The sequence below is a fragment of the Xiphophorus maculatus genome, chromosome 9 (assembly GCF_002775205.1).
Source record: "Xiphophorus maculatus strain JP 163 A chromosome 9, X_maculatus-5.0-male, whole genome shotgun sequence".
In the NCBI taxonomy this organism is placed as follows: domain Eukaryota; kingdom Metazoa; phylum Chordata; class Actinopteri; order Cyprinodontiformes; family Poeciliidae; genus Xiphophorus; species Xiphophorus maculatus.
The window spans coordinates 4,917,711-4,940,420 of record NC_036451.1 but is presented as its reverse complement, the minus strand read 5'-3'; the positions used below and the strand labels follow the sequence as shown (position 1 = coordinate 4,940,420).

At 36.7% G+C, this 22,710-nt stretch overlaps 1 protein-coding gene across 1 annotated transcript in view; it reads left to right on the top strand.

The window, feature by feature from the left end:
• The first annotated feature begins 5,097 nt into the window (after positions 1–5,097).
• LOC102227952 (anosmin-1-like) overlaps positions 5,098–22,710 on the top strand; it is a 47,964-nt gene continuing 30,351 nt past the window's right edge. Inside the window, exons 1-2 of the mRNA XM_005803894.2 lie at positions 5,098–5,403; positions 21,031–21,078. Of these exons, the coding sequence (XP_005803951.1) occupies positions 5,227–5,403; positions 21,031–21,078 (225 nt within the window). The 5' untranslated portion in view covers positions 5,098–5,226. The remainder of the gene's footprint in view (positions 5,404–21,030; positions 21,079–22,710) is intronic.

The following is a 22,710-nucleotide window of genomic DNA, read 5'->3' as shown; positions in this document are numbered from 1 at the left end:
TGCCAAAGGAGGATTTAGACCAAAAAAATTCACTTTTGGCAAAAAATGTCTTCGGCCATTATTTTAGAAAGGTGACGAAATCATTTCCAACTCTAAGCATAAATCCATGGTTTCTTCTTCTACTACTTAAAGAAATCAAAATTTCTCTTGTTCTTATTTATTTTTTGTCGCATAAAAGTAGCATCATGTAACACAATTTCGTTTTGCTATCTTTAAGCCCATGCAGGTCAACACAGGGCACCAAGGTCTTTGGAGGCCTCACAATGCAGAGTATTAATTTGTTTTTAAATGAGTTCTAGTCCATACAAAGTTATAATTTTTCAATGTATTAAATTTTCACGTGGTTCGTCAACACACAACCATTTGATAACAACAATGTTATTGCGCCATCTCACCTTTAACTCATAGTGTCAAGCATGTTGGATGTAAGAATAGCAATTTTTAAGCTCAGGCTACAAGTATTCTTTTTTTGTGTCTGTGTGTTTGAAAGACTTTGTTGAAATGCCACATACAAATTCGGAATAATTACTATAATGTATCTGTAAAGACAAAGTTATTTATATGAAACTTTGAAAAAAGGACAAATACAAAGATCATTCCAGAAAAACCCTTTTTGCGCTCCTAACAGTCAGTTTATGCATGTTTAAGAGAAACTTGTGTGAGTGGTCCATCAAAACTGACTGCTTACAACATTCAACTATTTTCCATAAAAGTGCACATCAGAAACAATTCTTTTAATACCTGAAATAAATGACCTATGGTTTATATTAACCATGGTTTGAAATACTTATATCATGGGTAAAAGACTAACTGAGTGTACTTTAAATTGAAAAGTTCCAATGGATTAGCAGCTTGTCTCCAAAGAGTTTTTTGTACTTAGCAGCCTTTAAATCAACACAAAATTAATTTATAAATTTTAGACATGTTCCTAATTGTTTTAGCTCACTTTTTAACAAAAATGTCAAACACATGCAGGTTCAGGTTACTCTGATGTCTTAAATCATGCTTTTCTCCTACATTCAATGAAACAAATATCTTTCTGGAACTGACTCTTGGTAAAGTAAGTCAAATGAATCATCTCAACACAATACATCACCACGGGTTCTTAGGAATCATGATATGATTAATTGAGATCTTAGGTTACAGAGCTGGATAACTTAGAGCTGAGGGGTTAACAAGCCAAGACAGTCGCATGCAGACAAATACAGAGTATGATTCTGTAAAGAGCAAAAGGAAAAGTCTGGTTTTCACCACAGGGCCAATAACAATTCTGCCAGTGCTTCCCAAATGTTTATACGACTGCACTTCCCCTAAATCAAAACCTAGGTGACTCTGTCTACATTTCACTGCCAGAAGAGATGACTCTTCTGCTTGGGTACAGTTTCATGTAAACAAATAGGTCTTTCAGCCCTGTGTACTAAATATCGCCACTTGGACTGTGCCTGAAGAAATTGCCACATGGCTCTGATGTTGCTGTCAAAAAGCAGTGACTAAAACTCTAACTGGCTCTCTGACAGATGCCTACCTCAACACATTCCCCAAGTCTCTTTCCAATTAGTAAACGGTCTTTTATTAGTCCAGAAATTAGCCCTGGAGAGAATTCCCAGACTATAAAGGGGAGTTTGTTTTTCATAGTAGCAATGGTAAAGTGTTAATGTGCCTGGAACCAGCCTGCTGTGCAAACCATGAGGCAGAAATGTTACCTCACTGCAATGTCTCTTGTGATGTGGGACTCTGTGTTGTAGCTTTGTTTTGATTTTCAACATGGTAATTAAAATCTCTCTTTGTGAAGGCTATGCTTCTGGTTATTATATTAAAAGGAGAAAACATGATACAAAGGACAAAGCAAATGAATATTAAACAATGATCATAATTCATGGTTTTATCTCTGGTCCAATAATATAACAATCATATTATTGTTCAACTGCCACCTGCTCTGCATTCCCCTCCAATGGGTTCACCCGATCCTTTCTGCCTCTGCTCACCTGCATCTACTTGAGTAATTATTCCCTGCATTGCTGTCTTCCCACTTAACGTTTAACAGGCTGTTCTTTGTGCTTTCCTGGGAACTTCAAAGAAACTTTAAATCTGAGTGATTTGCATCCTGAGCAGTAACATAATACACACAACATATCAAATAATCAGAATGGTATTTAAGGTGTACATAGTGGTGATGTTGTTGACCAAGGCTCAGAACAATAATTACAATAAATAATTGTACAGGGAATGCAAACTGGAAACGCAATTTTCCCTGGCTCTGCCTCTTAGATAGTAACTAACTCCATTTACTCAGTTACATTTACTTGAGTAATTAAAAAAAAAACAACTTTTAGAGGCATTTTAACTATGCTGTACTTTTTGCTTTTTTAATTTGAGTAATTTTACTATAAAGTATCGCTACTCTTATTTGAGTAAAATTTCTGGATAATCCACCCACTGACTGAAGAACAAGCTCCAAAAATTCGCAAGACACAGACACACAAATACAGTTTTTGTTGGTTTTATATATCTTATATTGAAATAAACTTGTTTTTCTTTTGCCTGATTTTTCTATTTTCTAATTATGCAATTTATATGAATTACTCTCATTCTGGTCCTTTAAATACCAACATTTCCACATAACTTTATATTTTCGTCCGTCTGATGATGCACTTTTTAAATATTAAATGACTGATATTTTGATCAGTACTTTAGTACAGAGTAACTGTACAACTGAGTAACTGTACAATTACTCTGTATTTGAGTATGAGTATGTTTTTACTCTTACTTGAGTAATTTTTTGGACAGTTACTTTTTACTTTTACTTGGATAAAAAATATGTTGAAGTTATTGCTACACTTATCGGATTATAATTTTTGAGTACTTTACCCACCTCTTCTCATGCCTCACTCTAAGGGTTAGCTTATCCTGAGCTACCTTGAAATTATGCTGTATTAGGCTTAGGCTGCTACTTTCTTCTCCTACTACTCTCTAGTTTACACTATCTGCTGTTATTTCAAGAGTTAACAGCATGATTTCTCTCAGTCTCTCCATAGCAGTTACGTCTGGTCTCATGTTCTGTTTACCTGTGATAACTTCTTGGAGGGGAGCTGAGATATTGCTGCCATTAACTAAATGTTCTCCCTCTCCATACATTTTAACTGGTCCTCTCATCTCTCTTGTGTTTACTTCTGTTTTATAAATTTTCACTCAGCTCCCTCAGTTTATGTTCCCTCAAAGCTGTTCCACATTCAGTTAATCAGTCTCACTGGTTGTCACTCTAGGAATTACGTCTCCCCTGACACGGTATATGTTCTCTGTTTTATTTACTACCGCAGGTCCATTGTGCTAAAGGTTTCACCTTGTGTGTTATTTTTTCCTTGCATGTGTTCCAAAGAGTTGTAAGTTTTGACTTGTTTTTGCAATTTATGTTAAACTACACCTTTTCATGTGATTCTGCCTGCCTCCTGTGTTTGTTTGGGTCCACTGCCAACACACATCATGACAATCATGACAGTATCTGCATAGGCTCATAGAGTACAAATAGCAATAAAATGCTAGGTTGGTAGTATGCAAGAAATGCATGGAGAAAAACTGTTACTAGACAGATGAAGAGTTTCAGATATGCACAGGTGTTGCATATAAACTGAAAGGAGAGTGAATTAATTTTACAGCATTTGTCAAAATGTTTTAGACAATTATGGCAAAACATGCTTTTAGAAATCATTTTATAATCTAAGGTCATGTGCTTGTTGTTTAAGACCAGAGCCGGAGGAAGTGTGGAGATCTAAGCAGAATTTGATGTGTAAGCCTTCTAGTATACATCAAACACTGCACTCAACTAATATCAAATTTTATAGCTATGTTGAAATATGTGAGCATCATCTAACACACAGAGAGAGATTCTTGAGAGAGAGATTTTGGGGAAAATTGCTTTTTAGCTTGCTGATGTACCAAGAACTGCTAAAAGTTGGACTTAAATCTGAGTGATCACTTATTATCACTACTGTTATCAGAAACTATGACTCGTCTGAATCATAAAACAGGACAATTTCTACCTGACCAAAACTTTTTTGTAGAATTTATTTTTAAGAAGCTTGATGTACCAGTGGCTTGAGGTGGAAGTAGGCAATCAGGTTTATGATATTATGTGGTTTGAAAGGATAAGGTGCTATCAAAATGATAGCCAAACTCTTAACCTGAGTGACGGAGAGACAGATGAGTTGCTGATATTTGGGGTGAAATTAGATGGATGGATTTGATCCAAATGAGGAAATTTTCTTTTTATCACTGTTGGGTTTGAGAAAGCATGAAAACCAGGTTTCGACTTCTTGTAAACAGTCTCAGAGGCCAGGGAAGCAGAGGAGCGTTCAGCGGAAAAGGAGGATATCATTAGCATAGAAGTGGAAATTAATTATTCGGATTAATGTTATCAGAAACAATAACCACACTGGAATTTAAATAAATAGTTGTTTTTTTTATCTTAAAATGAAACCATCATTGTGTCTTTTCGGTCTGTAAACTGCACAAAACATTTACGTAACGGAAGAATTTAAATTGAACATTTACTAACAAAAATTGAGTTCAAGTACCTCTATTTATCACCTGTATGTCTGTCCTACTTAATATGTCAGTATGTAATACAGTGACTACAACCCTAATTGCTTTTTTGTGTTTTTGCAGTCTATACCATGACTGATTGACATTTTTGGAACATAATTAAAGGGGAATTAAAGCATTTAGGCACAAACCTGGACCTTGAGCTCCCCTTTGTAATTCTATTACCAGCTCAGCTTTAGTTTTATGTTGACACAGGACGGCCTATTCCTCCAGCTGCTAATGCAGCTTCTGCAATTAATAGTGATAGTGATGTGTTCACTATCACAAGTGACCTCCAAGGATGGAGAAAAAAATACTTCAAATTCCTGATGAGGGAACGAGGAGGAAAAATGATTTAAAAAAAGGTGATGTATAAAAAGGCAGGATGTTTGCATAGTAACTGAAGAGAGTAGAATCTTAAGCCACAATGATGATGGTAATCAGGATAATAGGGACTGAAAACATTAGAGATCCGCGTGGCGGTGGTGGGAGTGTCCGCGAGCTGGGTAGAGCCGCTCCACTCCCTGCTCGCGCTCAGATGCTTGCATTCTTAACTCACATGAGAACACACACTGGCACGAGAGGGAGACGACCTTCGTTTCAACATTTATATATACATCTGCTTTGGTTGTATTTTGTCACGCTGTGATGTCAGTTCCTCGAGCCGTACTGGTGTTGCTCTGCGTGGTGTTGACTGTGGCACGTGCCCGCAGGAGTTCTCCGGAGCCGGATGATGTTCAGGAGAAAGTCAACAGTGCTAGATGTACGTCCAGGTGTCTGAGTCTGCACATGACGCAGCTAACGGCAGTCTTCAGACATATTCAGGTAAATACTTCCGCTGTGTCTAACGCTCTTTGAGCCAATCGCCTGAAGTAAATTGCTGAGAATTGTTCTCAGTTGAGAACAAGCTATTATGTTTATGGCAAGTTTATTATTACATATTAAAATTATGGGGCAAGAGTGCGCAAACAAGCTATTTTTTATGGTTTATGTTAAATTACATGCAGTGCTTTGCAAAAAAGTTCTTTTCACATTTTGCCACGTTTGAATGAGAAGCATCAATATGTATGTTTCTTTTTTGTGCTCTACCTTTTCACAAAGTAGAGCATAGCTGTGAAGTGGAACAATAAGTATACATTGTTATATTTAATTCACATTAATCTGAAAAGTTTTAAGTGTGTATTCAAGCCCCTAAAATCTAGTACCCGCAAATAAATTATGATCAGAAAGCAACACACCACTAAAGTTCAAGATAAACTTGTGGAGAAATATAATCCAGATTAGATTAAGGATATAATAAAGGTACAGTATTATATTGTACCTGAAGCTTTTTGCATCCATAAATCCAATATTATAACATTATTACATGGTAGGTCTGGAGGAGCTGCAGAGATCAACAGCCCAGCTTGGAGATTCCGTTTACTGGGTTTTTCTGTCGGGTGCTTCAAAAATCAGTTTTTTTCTGATAGCCATTGTTGAAACAGAGCCATGGGAAATTCCACTTGCAGCTTCACATAAACCATGTTGGGAACATAGGAAACATGAGCAAGAAATGGAGGAAAATTACCTCTGCATATCACCCTGAACACTACGAGTGAAGCATGGTGTTGGCAGCGTCCTACTATGGGATGCTTTTAGTCAGTAGGTGCCTGGAACTTTCTGGGAAGATGGGAGTGGGAGAAATAATAACAGACTACCTGGGAAGAAATCCTCTGTAGGTTGTAAAAAGCCAGCAGGATAACAACCCTACTGATACAGTTTGAGCTACAATTTAGCAACTTATTTCAAAGCATATTCATGTATTAGAACAGTCTAGTCCAAGACCAGAACTAAATACAGTTGAGAATCTGTGTGAAGACTCAAAAACTGATGCTTTCCATCCAACTTGACTGAACTTAACCTATTTGGCAGAGATAGATAGGATTTTTAGTGTCTAGTTGTGAATATCCGGAACAAATTACAAAGTACTGAGTAAGGAAGGAGGTAAGTTTACATAATTCAAACTGCACATTTTAGATTTATTTGTTAAACAATTTCAATACAGCTTCTGAATACCATGTAACATTGTCCTTCCTCTTCACAATTTTATGTTGAGCTGCAGAATCTAGTCACCAAAATGTTTGTTCTCAGATTCTGCAATTCCAAAAGGGATACAAATAACTTTTGCAAGGTACTGTACCTCTTGTCTAAATTAATGTAGTACACTAAAAATAGCAAGAGTATTGTTCTTGACATATTAAAGTCGCTTAATATTAGCTTTGTTTACCTTTTCTGTTGTAATATATATATATATATATATATATATATATATATATATATATATATATATATATATATATATATATATATATATTTAAATGCTTTTTATTTTTGTTTTACTTGAATTAGACCAGATAGTATGTATTTTAATAGCCTTCTTTACCTATGTATTCTGGACATGCTGAAGTACAGGTGCCTTTGTCTTCTCAAAGGCAAAATGCAACAGCAGAGAACTGGTTTGTAAAACCGGAGACAGAAAAACCCAAACTGGTTCAAGAGTGTATTTAACTAAATGTTGTCACATACAATAAAAACAGCAGAGATGTGCCAATCAACTGGCCAGTGAATGCAATCTGCCAAATATTTTAATTGATTAGTTTTAATCAATAAGTAGCTGGTCAGCGAAATCAGATTTTTTTTCAGTCTGTTGAACGCATGTGGTGTTTTCATTTAATAAACACACCAACCAACACAGATGATGTACATTACCGGACTTTAATTTTCTTTTAAATAAAAATCTTAAGGTTTGGGCAACATGCTTCAAAGAGGGAGATATTAAGCAAATGTGACTTTTTTGAGCTTTATATCATGTTATAATTTCATTCCCTCATCAAAAACATAACCAGAGGGTTGCTTTTAATCATTCATGTGTAAAAACACACATGAATGTTTGATAAATCCATGAATTTTCAGTGGCTTAACTTGTTCCATTTGGCCATACCCATTTTTAAATTCCGTTGAATAAAAACATATCCATAGGGGCTGAATTTTGAGTATGTTTAGGCCTCTAAAATGCCAATTTATTTAATGGAATAATTTATCAAGAAGAAATCCTACAAAAACTATAGACCTTCACGGGTCTTTTCCTGTCTAAAAATGTGACTAATTCAGAATCAACCATGACTGGTCAAGTCTGAAAGATAACTGGAAATTGGTATTGCTGAACAAAAGTGTAATTGGTGTGCCTCAAAAATTGTTGTCAAAGATTGTATTTCCATGTTTAAGTAAATCATTAGAATTGCTTTTGTGCCTCAATGAGCCACAATCCTAAGCAAGATTCATCTTCTTTTGTAGGATTTTTACTGGGTTAGTGTACACACATTATGTTGTTCAATGTTTTTTTGATACAGCATCAGTAAATTTGATTTTTTTATGCAGAGTGGAAAATGGTAAGTCCAGCACTTGACCTAAATAATTCATCAGACAAAACTTGCAGTGTTGTTTTAAACACTGTTTACACCTGGAGATTTGGGCCAAACATGCCAGTGTTGCACAGATCAATGGTTGGACTTACTAGGGCAAAGAAACACCTGAAATATATTTGCTCGTTACTTGTTAATTGTTCACAAAATTGCTCATATGACAGAAAATTGTTGGCCCGTGTTCTGTGGCCCTTTGAAGTGAGGAATGTTAGATTAACAGGGACATTAGGACATTACTAAGTTTGAAAAGCTACTTATCGTTAACGGCTTCAACATGTGCATAGTGTGTAGTGGGTGGGAAAGTCATTAACCATAGAGTTCAGTCCCAGTGGCTCTGAGGTGTATAGAAGAGACTGTGTGCAGGGGTGTGTGAGTGTGTGTATTGGTTTTCATATGTTCATGTGTAAAAACCGAGGTTGGGTCTGGTCCTCGTCCTCCCAGAGTAGACTCCAACACCTGTGTACTGGGTAATGGGGGTGGCCCCTGGATGCCTTTGTACCATTGAGATCAGTGTGTAGGGGTGTGCAGGCGTGTATGTGTGTGGTTGGGTTTCTGGGACAGAGGTGTGAGAAAGGGAGTATGTTGTCTGAAGATTATGGAGTGCAGTTGTCAAATAGGCAACATCACACTCCACACATGAGAACAAAACATGCAGAGAGGTTGTGGCAAACAGATAAATCTCCCTCTTGGGTTTTGTTTTACAATATTTTTTTGTGCAAAGTCTTGGACTTTGGTCTGGACTTAAGAAGACCTTTCTTCTTAGTCATTTTCTAACTTTACAAATATGCATGCTCTTTGGACAGAAAAAGTATTTTTGTACAGAAAAAAAAATTGCACAAATAAAGGTTTTTTTACTCCTCACTTTGCGTTCATACGAGGCTTTAAAAAACAGCTGTTTTAATGGCAAATAACGATTAGGATAAAAGGATAAAATAGTTTTAGTCATTTCTTAACTGATCAAAATGCCTACATAATGTTTAACTTATCATTTTTATAAACAAGGTGCCTGACAATTTTTAAGAATTTTGACAAGATTGTTTGTTCCAAAATGCAATTCAAAAAGCTAAACTCAGTTGCACCAAAAGGTATTCAACTTTGCCTACAAATTAACAAATAGTTGAACCCAAAAAGAACAACATGTTAAAATTAAACCCAAATATCTTTTGTAATAACTACTACAGTCACAAAATGATTAAACCCCTTAACGGCACATATTTTATGGTTAATATAGTAAAGAAGCTTGTCTAAAGTTCTGAGGATCTTAGAATATACTTTTCTATGCTTTTGGGTCAGTAGTGATAAATGCGTTTGAAGCTGAGGCCTAGAGCCCTTCAGCCTTTAGTACATAAATTTCTGTGGAAAATGAAATACCAGTGACTGCTTTCATCAGCTCTTGCTCCAGGTGTTTTGCACCTGTCATTTTGATCACCTCCCTCTGGCTGTAAATAACTGAAATCCGCAAATACTTGAGACTCCCTCTAAAAATGTACATATGTGCCTATTTTAATATTTTTAACAGCTAATATACCTTTATATGCACAGAAAGAATATACCTTCTTGGCACTACCACAGAAGCTAATATCCACTGTCTTCCATATTTTTGCTCTTGGGCTGTGCAGCCAATAAATAGCAGGAAATTGGATGGTGCTCTTGGATTGGCTGCATTGCAAACGGTAGCCCGTGGCATCCTGTCTGGGGATTTCATTGTTCCAAGCTGCATTTTCTTTTGAATATTTTGGACATGCTCAATGAAAGAAATCTGTCATTTTCCACTGAATTTTCCAATGACTATTAAATTGTATTTTGCATTTATTTATGTAATTTTTGATTTTGTGTGCGTCATTCTTTTTCTTGATTAATTTAATTAATTTATTATGCTGCCATTGAGAAGTGCCAAACTGCTCTTTCATTTTTTTAGACATTGACCAAAAAGGTGATTCAGTAACAACATTTTCCAGAAAATTTCAGAAATAGGTGAATCGACAAACACTAACCATCTTTGTAGATGGCCGCTCACACTGAGCCAGGTTCTGATGGAGGTGTTTTTCCTTTAATACATTCATGCTCAGTATGAGGGATTGCTACAAATTGAATTGAATTGAATTTATGTATATGAACTATATCTGTTTGCATTTTAAAGTAAATCAGGGCTACCTAAATAAACTAAACTGAAGGGAATTGAATAGAGAATTTATGAAGAATTGTCAAGAAGAAGATGGAAAAAACCCAGAGCCAACAATACAGAAAAGAGTACAAGCTTGTGTTGCCATAAAATAAAAATACAGCCAACCACAAGTTGCAATCCATTAAGAAAACAGAAAATAAAAATATGATATCAAAAGACAGACCACCTAAAAGGAATCGGAGTGGCTGCCTCTGAGTCATCTTGGGGTGGGGAGAGGCAATCAAATACTTGTGTAGATCTGTAACCAGACAAAAATCTCCTCAGCCACATCACGGAGAACACCATCATTCTTTTCTGCATTTATAGGGCAATTTAGATCGCACACACTGTGATGGATGTGTAAGAGTGATTCTGTGTTAAAAGAGGAAAAAAACAACTTCTCTTTTGATTACATCTCCAGCAGTTGTACCATCAGTAAGGGCAACCATCTGTACTCTTCCTCTGTCATCACACTGTGATACAAACACATACACACATCGCTTCCTCTGGCTTCATGTGGGTGAACTGTGTTTTTGGCTCATTCTCCCCATCAGTTTGTGTGTGGCAAGCGTGGAGCCACTAGAATGTGAATCACCAGTTTTCTATTTACACCTCTTTCTGCTGCGTCTCTGGGTTTTCCACTAGTTTCCCTCGCATGGCGTAATAGCGTAATTATAGCTCTTTCGTGTGCGACGGCGTGCACATGTGTGCATGTTAGGATGCTGTCATATTCCCAAATTCTTCCTTGATGTAAACTACTAAGAATAAGAAAAAAAATCCTGCCTTAGTTATGCAGCTGGGATTTTTTGTGCATACACGAGATCAGATTCATGGTTTTGGAAAAAGTCTGGATGGACATTGATTTAAGTGTTTTCTTAGTCTTAAACATCTATCTGCCTGTCCGTCCATCCACCCATCCATTGTTTCTTCTGGTTCTGTAAGTTAATTCATTGTAAAAATGTTTGTCTCTGTTTTAAAAATTACTCAGAACTTTGGGATACAAACTGAAAATAAACAATTTTGACATAACGAAGTGTTTAGAAACCCTGGACTTTAAGAGTCATGGGTAAATATGCACAAGTACAGCATGATTTCCCATTGGTGAAAAAAGTGTTAAAACTGACAATGTACAGTGGACCCCTGCCTACTTGCAGTTCACTATTCGTGAATTTACCTTCTCATGTTTTTTTCTGTGGTATGCAATTCAAAAGTTATTCGTAGAAAATTTGATTGTTTGTGGAGTTTTTGATCGAGCATATTTAAAACATTCAAAAGAAAATGCAGCTTTGGAAGCTGTAACACCCAGACACAATGCTACCTTACACCCTACTGGTCGGAGTTCGCAAGTAGCCAATCCAGATGCACACTTAACTTTTCTTGTTACTGATTGGCTCTACCCTCAAGAGGGGAAATAAGGGAGACCTTGGATGCTAGCTTCTGCCAATGTTTCCACTATGTGTTATTATGCATATAAAGGTTATTTGATGTTTGAACAATATGCATTTCTTTTTTTAAGGTTTTATTGGCTCTAGTGGCCTTTATTTGATAGTTAATTGACAGGAAAGTGGGTAATGAGAGAAGGGGAAGAGGGCAAAGGTCACCAGGCCGGGAATCGAACCTGTGACGGCCTCGTCGAGGACGAAGGCACACCCCAACAATATGCCTTTCTAAAAGTTTTCAGATCGAGTCTCAAGTATTTGCGGATTTCAGCTGTTTGCTGTTGATAGTAATCTCTAATTTCCTGTGAATAAAGGGGTCCTCTGCAGCTGAGATTTTGTTATAATTGCAATAAATGCCACAAAATATTGAGTTCAGTTATAAGTCCATAATATCACCCACCCCTATTCATGTGGCTGTGGTGTTGATGGCCCAATGGTGTGAGGTTCAGGTCATTGTGCATTCATGTGGATGCATTCATATATCCTCAGTGCTCTGCGGTAGGTAACACTAATCAGTCCAGAGGTTAGGCATGCTGGGAAAACAGCTAAAGACAACCTCTAGCTCAGGTTGCAAGGGGACAGATAAGGAGACAGAAGCAGGTAGACAAAATTGGTCAAGCGTGAAGATGTCCAAAGGAAAATAAAGATGGTGGAGCAGGCAGGTGTTTCAGACATACTTGAGGACAGACAACCTGACAAATAGATTCACAGACCAGAGAGGTTGACTGATATGTGTGCAGACAGCAAGCAGAGAGACAGGCATAGGGGTGAGTGATGGCCGACAGCAAAGGTCCATGTGATTCATTTTAAAGATAAAGTCCATGCAGCTTTGTGATTACCCTGTCATTTGATCAGTAGAGCAGGACCAGGGATAGATTAGTAGATTTTGCTCTTATTAGAAACCAAAACAGAAAATCCAAGGCAGGGATGGGAAAACATACAGCTTTGTTTGTGACTGGCAGACAATAACACTTATTTTTGTTTCGATTAATGTATCCTTCAATTTTTTGACTAATCCAATATATCTTCCAGAAAAAAACATTTCATTTTATAAAGCTTGGCCAATGTAGTATAATTTACCATAAATTCATCATGAAGTCTTTTGTTCAAACCTGGCTTGTTTGATAGTAATCCATTGCTGCATCCACCATTGTTTTGAAATAGCTGCAAACAGTCATCACAAAGGCTAGAGCTAACTCCCTGACTCAAAGACACACCCATACACACGCGCACCTCCTTTCCCCCCACACACAGACTGCAGTGAGGGCACCCTTAGTACACACAGGACAAATTGCTATACATTTTGCTTAAAATTTAAGAAAAATAAAAGATGAAACCATCAAAAATTGTGTTCCTGCAGGCCCATATTTTTTTATTTTCTCAAAACAGGAATGCCTCCTTACACGGGAGACTACTTTTTTCATTGAGTTTTTGTGACTGCTTCCTGGTACAACATTAAGCTTAGGTTACCACTAAAGCATTGTAGTGCCATGTTAGCAAGTAGCATTGTCAACAATATTTTTGTAAAAAGAAGCTAAAGAAAACTAATCTTGCTTTGTAAAAGTGTCCATATTTAAAGATTTATGTTTAACATTTACTAGAAAGGACTTTACTTATACTATACATTCAAGATTTCAAATCAACTTTAATTTTTGGTATTAAATCAACAAGTACACTGGACCACAGCTTATTTGTAGTTCAGTCAAGGAATGTATAACTCTAAATTTTGTTCTATTTGCAAATGTTTCTTTAGAACAAACCTAAGGTAAGCTATCTTGGTGCATTGCTACTTGACATCTTTTGCGACTGTACTTAGCTTTGTACCTTAATATATTCTCATATACCAGAAGAATTGTTTCTGGTTTATTTGTTTTGGTTTTTGTTTAATGATCAGCCTTAAAATACTACATTTTATGGCATTCTCACATAGGAACACTGACTAAATAAACACGTGGTGCCTCAAGACAACAATAAAAGCTGGTAAATTAACTTTTGTTTCTGCGTCACAGAAGACTGAAAGTTGCTGTAGTTGTCTCTTCTATTTTGTAATTTCCTTTGGTAACCGTGTTTGTGGTAAGGGAATTTTAGGATGAAGAGTGAAGCTGTGTTTTGGACAATTGGTCCCTTTTACTGTGATTCTTTCCTAGAAATGTTTCCACAATGTTACACAACACCATTATACTGGTGTTAGTTGTTATCCACAGACAGGGTAAAAAATAGAAAGATGAACAAACCACTTTGCAGTGATATTTGCTACTCATAGGATGTGGAGCACCACAGTGCTATCTTTGATACATAGCACTAAAACACTTACATAAACTAATTAACTGGTCTCCTAACTGGAATGCTGACTTATAAATGTGGTATTTTTGGGAAAGACAATGTATATTTTGCTAGGTTGGAAGTTAGTCATAATTCGTCACACAATCAAATAAGACACACCGTAGCTGTGTGCTTCTGGTCATCTGGGTGTGATTAGCAGGAGTAATGCATCATGTTAAATAGGCTTTCTACTGCACCTCACCACAATTACACACACAAATAGACACACACACTTTCTTTTTGTCTCTGCATCTGGAAGAAGTGTAATTTATGTCTGACTCCGTCTTTTAAACAGCAACGGGGGTTTGCAGCTGTGCGCGTGTACGGTTCTCTCTGTGTGGTGTTTGTGTCATTGGATAAAATCAAGTTGTTTTTCCTCTAGAATGATTGCTGTGGACTGGGCAGCCATGGGATCCATGTGGAAGTCCTTTAGTGTAAATGCTTCTGACTCAGTTGGTCATCTTGGATTCTGATGACTCTCTTGTGACAGATTTCTCTAGTGGATCTCAGACCTAAAAGTGTGTTTTTAAGATTAATATCCAAACTATCATCAAAATGCAAAGGCTGTTTTGCCAGGTTTTGTTCTGTCACACCCTTTATCCTTAGATAAATAACATTGAAAAGTGAAAGCCATTATATATATGGAATTTTTTTTCCTTCAGTATCAGCTAATATGACAAACTTTTTAACATGGAGCCTTGGCGAAAATTCAAATTGGGAGACTCGACCAGCTTCACCACATCATCATCTAATCACGACGCCCGACCGCAGCCAATCCGGACCGGAGCTTCACGCCGCTCCAGCCAATCATCATCCAAAGACGCCTTCAAAAGTCCAAGCTACCCTGGGGTCTTCCTGCTCGTCAGCCGTGCTTCGACCCACCTCCTCCCCATCTCCACCTTCACCATGAGGATCGTCCTCCAGGATCCCTCGCGCTCTCCGAGCTCCGCTCCACCACCAGTTTCGGTCCCGGGGGGAAGACTATCCCGAGCTCGCCGAGCAGACCGCCTGCTCACGGCGATCCTCGGCTCACGGTCTTCTGCCGGGTCCGAGCGCCAAAGAAATTGTACCATTAAATCTTTTTAACTGCTATTTTCTTCTCTGTGTGAGTCTCTCCAGATTGAAATATTGGTATTAAAAAGTAATATTTTTTATATTGGAAATGTGTAGGGTTAAAACATCACATTGTCATTGTCAATATTGTGAGGTATCAGTCAATTTAATAATTTAAAAACAAAAATTTCCTTAAAATAGTTCCTAAAATGCACAAATAGTCAGTGATCTCAAAAAGTAAGCCAACAATTAAGTGTGAGAATATGGACATTCTTTTGTGCAGAAGATATATACTAATCAGGCGTGCCCATGTAACTTGGATTAAGTCCCAATGCTGGGCCTCAATATTATTACAGTTGGTGGAAGATGTCATTAAAAACAGTTAACAAGAACAGGAGTCGAGGCTTGAGTTATTATTGCTAGGTTACATAATGAGGGAGATGCAGCTGTGCTTGGCAGTATGTGAGGAAAGTGATCATTCAAGACATCTATGGAAACATAACAAGTGCTACTGCTTCATTTTTATTCATTATTACATATCTTTCTAATCTGTTTCTGCTTTTTTTAGTCCTTTCTTCTTGGTTAATGAAAGCTTAAATTAACCTGCTGTAATAGAGTCAAATTGTTTGAGTTCATGCTTCAATTAACCTGGTAAAAATCAGCCCCTTGTCCTACCCTTTGCTTCGGACAGATGGTCTGAACTTTCAGCTATTAAGAAACAATTCCTTCCTGGAGACGTGGGACTCTGCTAAAGTTTTAAATTTTACCCCATCACTAATGTTTTGCCTGTGTAAATGTAATGCGCCATTTTAGTGCTATGCAGCTTACTGTAAATTGCCTGTGCTGTAAACAATCATCCTCCACTGCGAGGAGAAAAGTGTCAAATCGAATTGATGTTAATTCATTATTTAGAAGTGTGACCTATAATTTTAAAACATTGCAGAAAATCAATGTCATTGTTAAAACGTCTTCTTCTGCTTACTAATTGGCCCGGTTGAAATTCTACGAGAGGGATCCAAGTCAATGGGAGAAAGCCCAGACTGAGCTGTGAAGTGAGATTTGAATCCAGGAGGATAGCATAAGAAGGCAAAGGCTAGACTAGCTTACTATGGACTGCAGGTGGCTAGCATATGTTCTCCTGACTGAGTTCTGTTTGGTGTATCCAAGCAAAAGCAGAGTAACATACCTTTTTGTATTTATCAAAAGACAGAGGCCTGCCTCCACATATACAATGCTTTCTGTCCTTGTGTACTTTATTTTTCAGCTTTACTTGAAACGGACTCTTGTAAGTTGTATTTTCAATAAATAATTGTGACATAATAGTAAGAACAGTTGAAAAAGTGAATGGAGATGTACATGGTGCTCAAGTGTCAATATTATTATTATTATTATTAAGCTAAAGAAGATAGCTTTCAAAAGAGTCCTAGCATCAAACTTTATTGGAAAATAAACAAATCATGTGTTTAGCACTGAAATGCAATGGTTTTTAACAGATAAACTCAAATGAATCATTTTGCAGCAAAAAGAACAGGTCTATGAATGGGATACCTCCAGAGAAGGAAGCTCACATATAGCTTAACCATTGACTTATTATTATAATATAGCAGGATAACAAAAGATTCATGGTATTCTTTTTCACTGCCTTTACCCTCTATTTATTACTGCCATAACTAATATTTATTGTATATTTTTTTCTTAGCCACCCTCTTCCCAATCTTCCTTTTCTTTCGCTCCCAGACTTTTTCCAACGTGTGCATCTGTTTTGCCACAGACAGATGAGCTGGCTTAAAACCTTGCTTTGACCACTGTCTAATAGTAATAAGGCAGACAGATCTATCTAAACTATTCTAATTGTTTCTGACAGCAAATGTGTACCATGAAATTGACTTGTGATGAATGCATATAACTGCACATCCATTTGTTCAGGCTGAGGCTTGGTTACTGATACTGAATTTGTGAATGGCAAGAAAACAAAGAAAGGAAAGAGAGCGTGAAAAGAATAGGAAAGATGAAGATTTCATTCCAGCAGCTTTAGGCCTGTTCTGTGAAAATCTGGAGATGTTTAGTAGCCTTTTACAATGTCCTTAGTTTTTTTTTTCCTGCACCCCTCCCAGCTGATCATTGCAATCACCATCAAGTCCTTCCCTGTCATTTTTGATAGATTTGACAGAAATGTGGGAAGTTAGACGGTCCAAATAAAAGACAGGAGTGACAGAGTGACCAAAAGAGAATATTCTGGATGAGAAGCAATGGGAGAAAGTTTAGCGAATGTGTTCCATGCGTTTGTGTAACTCAGATTTTTTTGACTGTTGTTTCTCCATCCATCTCCTAGTTGATGAATGTTCATCCCACCCTGGTCAGGGACCTAAGACCGAGACAGAACAGAATGATACAACAAAGATAACAGTAGTTTTGGAGAAATATTGGGCTCTCTCTTCTTGAGAGGAAATAGGTTTATGACAAACATGTTTTACAGTCTGTTAGAGAAGTCCAGCTTCCATCCACTTAAGAAATTAGGATTGTTATATCCTGGAAGATGGAGACTCTATAGCTTCTTGACTTTAGTGAAATAGGACTATAGTTCTCTGCCATTAAATCACTTTCCAGAGATAATCAAGCGTTGTTGGAGGACTGTTAGTTTACACACACCAGAGTTCAAGTGATATGTTAATTTTGATTTACATTAGATTATTTTCTCTACCAGTTCACTTTGAAGATTAAATATACTGATTGCATAAACATGTTGTGGGTTTTGCTTCTGTACTTATTTTAGCACCTGTCAATAAAGCTTGCCTAGTTTGCCTAGCCAGGTAGAAGGATAATGGGAAAAAATAGCTTCTGAAATATTTTTTAGACAGCTGGGTCAAAGGCCAGGTTTTTTCAGAATGTAGATATTTACAGCAAAATTAATGTATGAATCTGGACTGGCTGTGTACATAATTAACAAAGCATGAAAATACCTCAAAATCAGGACCAGCATGTAAGAATAATTGGAGTCAGAGAGTCTCTTGTGGAAATGGCAACAAAGTTTTTCCTGGATTTTTAATGCACAAGGATTAATGGCGATTAAGATGAATATATTCCAAGGCATGTCAGCATGGAGTTGTGCAAAAGTTTATAACTGTATTTAAAGAAGTGAAACCCAGCACTTCAAAGCCATAACAGGCAGAGCCAGAGGTCAGTTTCAAGGCGTCAGATGTAAAATCAAATTTCTTTTAAGTTATTTTTAATATATACACAGCATTTTCATAACAGCTGAACATAGTTACTTTATGGAACCATAAAATGAGACTATGTGCATAGAAAATAATATTCCTCTGCATGCCCAAAAAAGTTAGTGACATCATTTAGCCCTATGCAGTTCTGCACAATATTGCAGTAGACATTTGGGTTTGAATTGGTGCTCTGCAGTAAGAGCTGATAATGTTTGGAAATGTTTTAATAATCTTTTGTTGTTACACTACCACTTTGAAGTCAGAGAGAAACTTTGTTGTTTTTGCTGTTTTTAAATTAAAGGTTGGCTTAGCATGGGTACCATCTTCTGCATGTCCCACGCTTTCGAACTGAAAAAGGGAAGCAGGCATTCAGTGTGTTGGCCCCCACAGCGTGGAATCAGTTGCAGTCTGAACTTAAGATGTCGGAAATGATTTCACTGGACTAATTTCGAGCAGTTCTTAAAGATAGGCAACAAGATTCTATGAAACAGTGTCATTGTTTTTAAATTGTTTTTATTGTTTTATACTTGTGCATATGTATTAATTGTTTTTATCTTGTAACCAGGTTGCTATGTATTGCAAATTTTTTGCTCAGGTCCCTCTTGAAAATGAGATCTAGATCTCAACGGGGTTTACCTGATTAAATAAAGGAATATATATATCTCCTGTAATTTTCTCAATAACATAGCAAATACTTATAAAACCCATTAATCGGCCATACCTATTTATCCTGGTGCTTATCTCCAGCGGTCATTGGTGGGGTACACCCTGGACAGGTTGCCAGTCCATCTGAGGGCAAAATAGAACAAATAACTTTGCATGCACACCCTCATATATCTAAGGACAATTTTTGGAAATAACTATAAACCCGACAGTCATGTTTTTGGACTGATGGAGGAAGCCAGAAACACTTCATGGAAGAACATGCAACTCCTTCTATAAAGTCTTCAGGACCTTCTTGCAAAGCAAAAGTGCTACCAACTGCATCACTGTGCCGCCATAATTATAATTATAAAGCCAGTAATCTTAATTTTAAATACACCTTAGAAACCTTTTGAGTCATTCTGCAATTCTCTAAATATCTGAAAACCGTGACCAAGTTAGTCACTTTAACTGAATTAAGTTTTAAAAAACTATGTATGTCTTGAATACTGATGGTTAAAGTCTTATTTCACCATGTTATAAAAACCCTTAACCCGTAGTCTGAATCTTTTCACCTTAGTGCTGATCCCCTGGCAATTACCCCCTAATCACCCTAATCATATAGTGAGCACAAAGGCCAATTAAAGAGGAAAACACTGAGTAGGATCTAGGTGGGTGTATCTCTGTGTGCAGTAAAAGATTGGTTTAGTCTAAATACAACTCACTCGGGAGAGGGTTTAAGAGTTGTTAAAGCGGCTTATCCAACACACACGCGTAGACACAATTACTGGGGACTCACAAGTCTCAAGGTGCACAGACATGACAACAGGCAGGCATACACACACCTATTCTAATAGCTGTTTTGTTGTTGCATAGCAGCAAAGTAATTTTGTTGATAAAGACAGAGCAACAGTAGCAGTTTCAACACTGATGAGTGTTTCAACAAAGGAAGTCAAAAGCTGCCAAGCTCTTTGCTTATCCTTTTTATGGCATTATGGGGAGAAATTATACAGGATGTGCATTCATGTAGATGTTTTAGTTATTTATTATCACATGTTGCACCGAATGTTGTGCTTTGTTGGGTTTTAAGTTTAGCTATATTAGAATTGCCTATACCAATTAATAATGAACTAGTAAGTTGGGGAAACACTCTTACTATAGAGAAATAAAACATATATAAAATAGCAAAAGAGTTTATTATTTATCATACCTGGCTGATAAGGCCAAGTTTTTAAGATAATAAAAGATAAAGGCATAAGTTCAGCAGTGACATCCTCTTAAAAAGCATGATGCTGCACATGTGCATGGAATAAAATCAGACAACTTCTCTTAGATATACAAGAGCTTATTAAGAAAATTAATTGAAGTGCACAGTTAAAATATTTTATTCAATCAGCTCATTGTTAGCAACATGCAACTAAGACTACTGCTTATTTTGCTTAGTTTTCTTCTTTCTTAAAACTTGGTTAGAAAGGCCTAATGCTAAAGAATATGGTTGACTGACTTCTAATTAAATCAAAGATTATGTTAAAATATTTTGTGGTACTTTAAATTAAAATTGCGATTAATATAGTCTGAATTGTGGGATAAACCGTGATAGTCAAATATTTATCTAGGCTCTTTAGTGCATTCAAGTGTCTTTAAGGCATTCATTCTCTATGTCACTCAATTATCAGAGATATTGCACTTTTTGACAATTGCTTGTCTAGAGTTATCAAAGTAAGGAGAATTGAGGAATTTATATTGGTCTGATGTGATGTGTGATGTGGCTTTTATTTTACATCCCAGTCACAGTGGTTAAAGTGTTCATGTTTACTGGTGCTTTTGAGTCAGTTTCCACTTGACTTTCTGCACATGTACCTCATGTCTCACCATGTGACGCAATCCAGCCACCTCAGCAGCCACAACCATAGATCTTTTTTTTACGTAGAGGGTAATTAGGTAAACAGCTGAAAGGTGACTGTGTTGCAGGTTTTTCTCTGCTTGTATAATTTTTTTCAACGATCTTTTATGTGCAACGTTTTGCTTTTGGTCTGCTTACATATGAAATGGAAGTCTCTTATGAATAGGTTAAATGTAGGGAGTGTATATCAAAGGATTTGTCTGTCTAAATGTTTTCTTTCAAGCCTCTTTTCTCTCCTCTCTGTCTCTTCCAGAATATCCAAGTTCTGGATTGGTGTGAAAACCACAGACGCTGCGCGCAGGTAAATAAACTTAAGTTGCTTTAACCAGTTACTTGGACATCTTAAAAAAATACAAAGGGTGTCCAAAACGCTAGAGAAAAGCAACTGGAAAAGTTGCAGTGAAACATTATAAAGCGCCTTAAAAATACACAATAGTATGTTTCAAACACTAAGCATTTTAGACTTCTACAAGCCACTGAACACATAAAACCAACTTTCCATATCACTAAAAGATGATCTCTTAAAATCTCAGAATTAGTACGTTCCTACAAATTCACAAATAAATCTTACCACAGTTTTTTTTTCCTTTGCCAAACTTTTGCCAAACTTGTGTTGAATATTTGCAAATCATCATTTGGATTTCAGATCTTTCTTAAATGTACAACTAAAGTCTGTAAAGTCTTAAAGTCTGTTAATCTCGCTGAATATTGCTTCTACTTTAAAAACTACGTCTTGGTATTTTATAAATGCAGCTCAAACAATTAATCTTTATAAATCAAGAGTTCAAGTCAAGGATAATAATTAAAAACAGCCCAACATGGTAAGAAAATTACATTTTTAATAACTGAAATTTGGGATTGAGTTTTAGCTGTAACTGACTGCTCAAAACCCTTTGCATACAAATATGCTATGAATTACAATTTTAAATAGAGCATCTAGCTTTCTACAAAGTGGCTTTTTGAACTCCCTTCTGAGGTTCAGGCATAATCTAAAATCTTTAACCCACATGGAAACACCTGAGTTGTATTTTACTTCTTAAAATATTTTGAAGCTTTGGTACAAATTCAGATGACAGGTCAGTGAAGAAAAATATGTAGGCATGCACAGTGAAACCTGCTCTGCATGTATTTCAGTAGTCCGTATACGTATTTATATTTGGGTCAGCATGGGTTAATGTCAACATCAGCCAACCTCCACCAACAAACCGTCAGGGGATACCGCACTGAGCAAAACATCAGATTTAACTATACCTACCCCCTGCTGCCTCAAACAAAAAGACAAATCAGTGCAGCTCCTTTGAGCTTAAACAAACATCTGGTTGCTCCCTAGTTTTCTTATTCTTTCAGACTCAAATAGCTGTTTGGACTTAAGCACAAATAAAGTCAATGTCCAACAACACTTTCTCAAACCTTTCTGTCAGAGATCATGACACTGCTCGGACATGTGCGCTTTCTTATGTCTCAATTGCAAGATTGTTAATTTTTACTGTCTGACAGTCTGTTGAAAGTGGATACAGCCCAATTTGTAAAAGTCATCCTGGTAGGCCAACCAAAATAAATTATAACAGGAAAGCACACATCCAAGTCCTCAACCATAATTGCTTAGATTAATCAAAAGAATGAAATGTACAACAGAGGGTGTCCAACTGTGTTTAATGCTCTCAGAGTGTATTTGCTTAACTGGGAATGTTGAAGAAGTCTGGAGAATGCTGTTTATTTTTATTAATTATGCTCCTGGAGATGATTGTTTCAAAGAAAAAAAGCTTTATTGTATTTACCACTTGTTCAGTTAAATGTGCAAAAGAAAAAGGGCAGTCATGTTTAAAAGAAAGGACACCCACTGTCAATTCTAGAATTTTCTATGTGTAAATAAACTTGTTTAGATTTTGCATTATAACAACCAAAAAATACAGTGTCCTTATTTACTTATTTT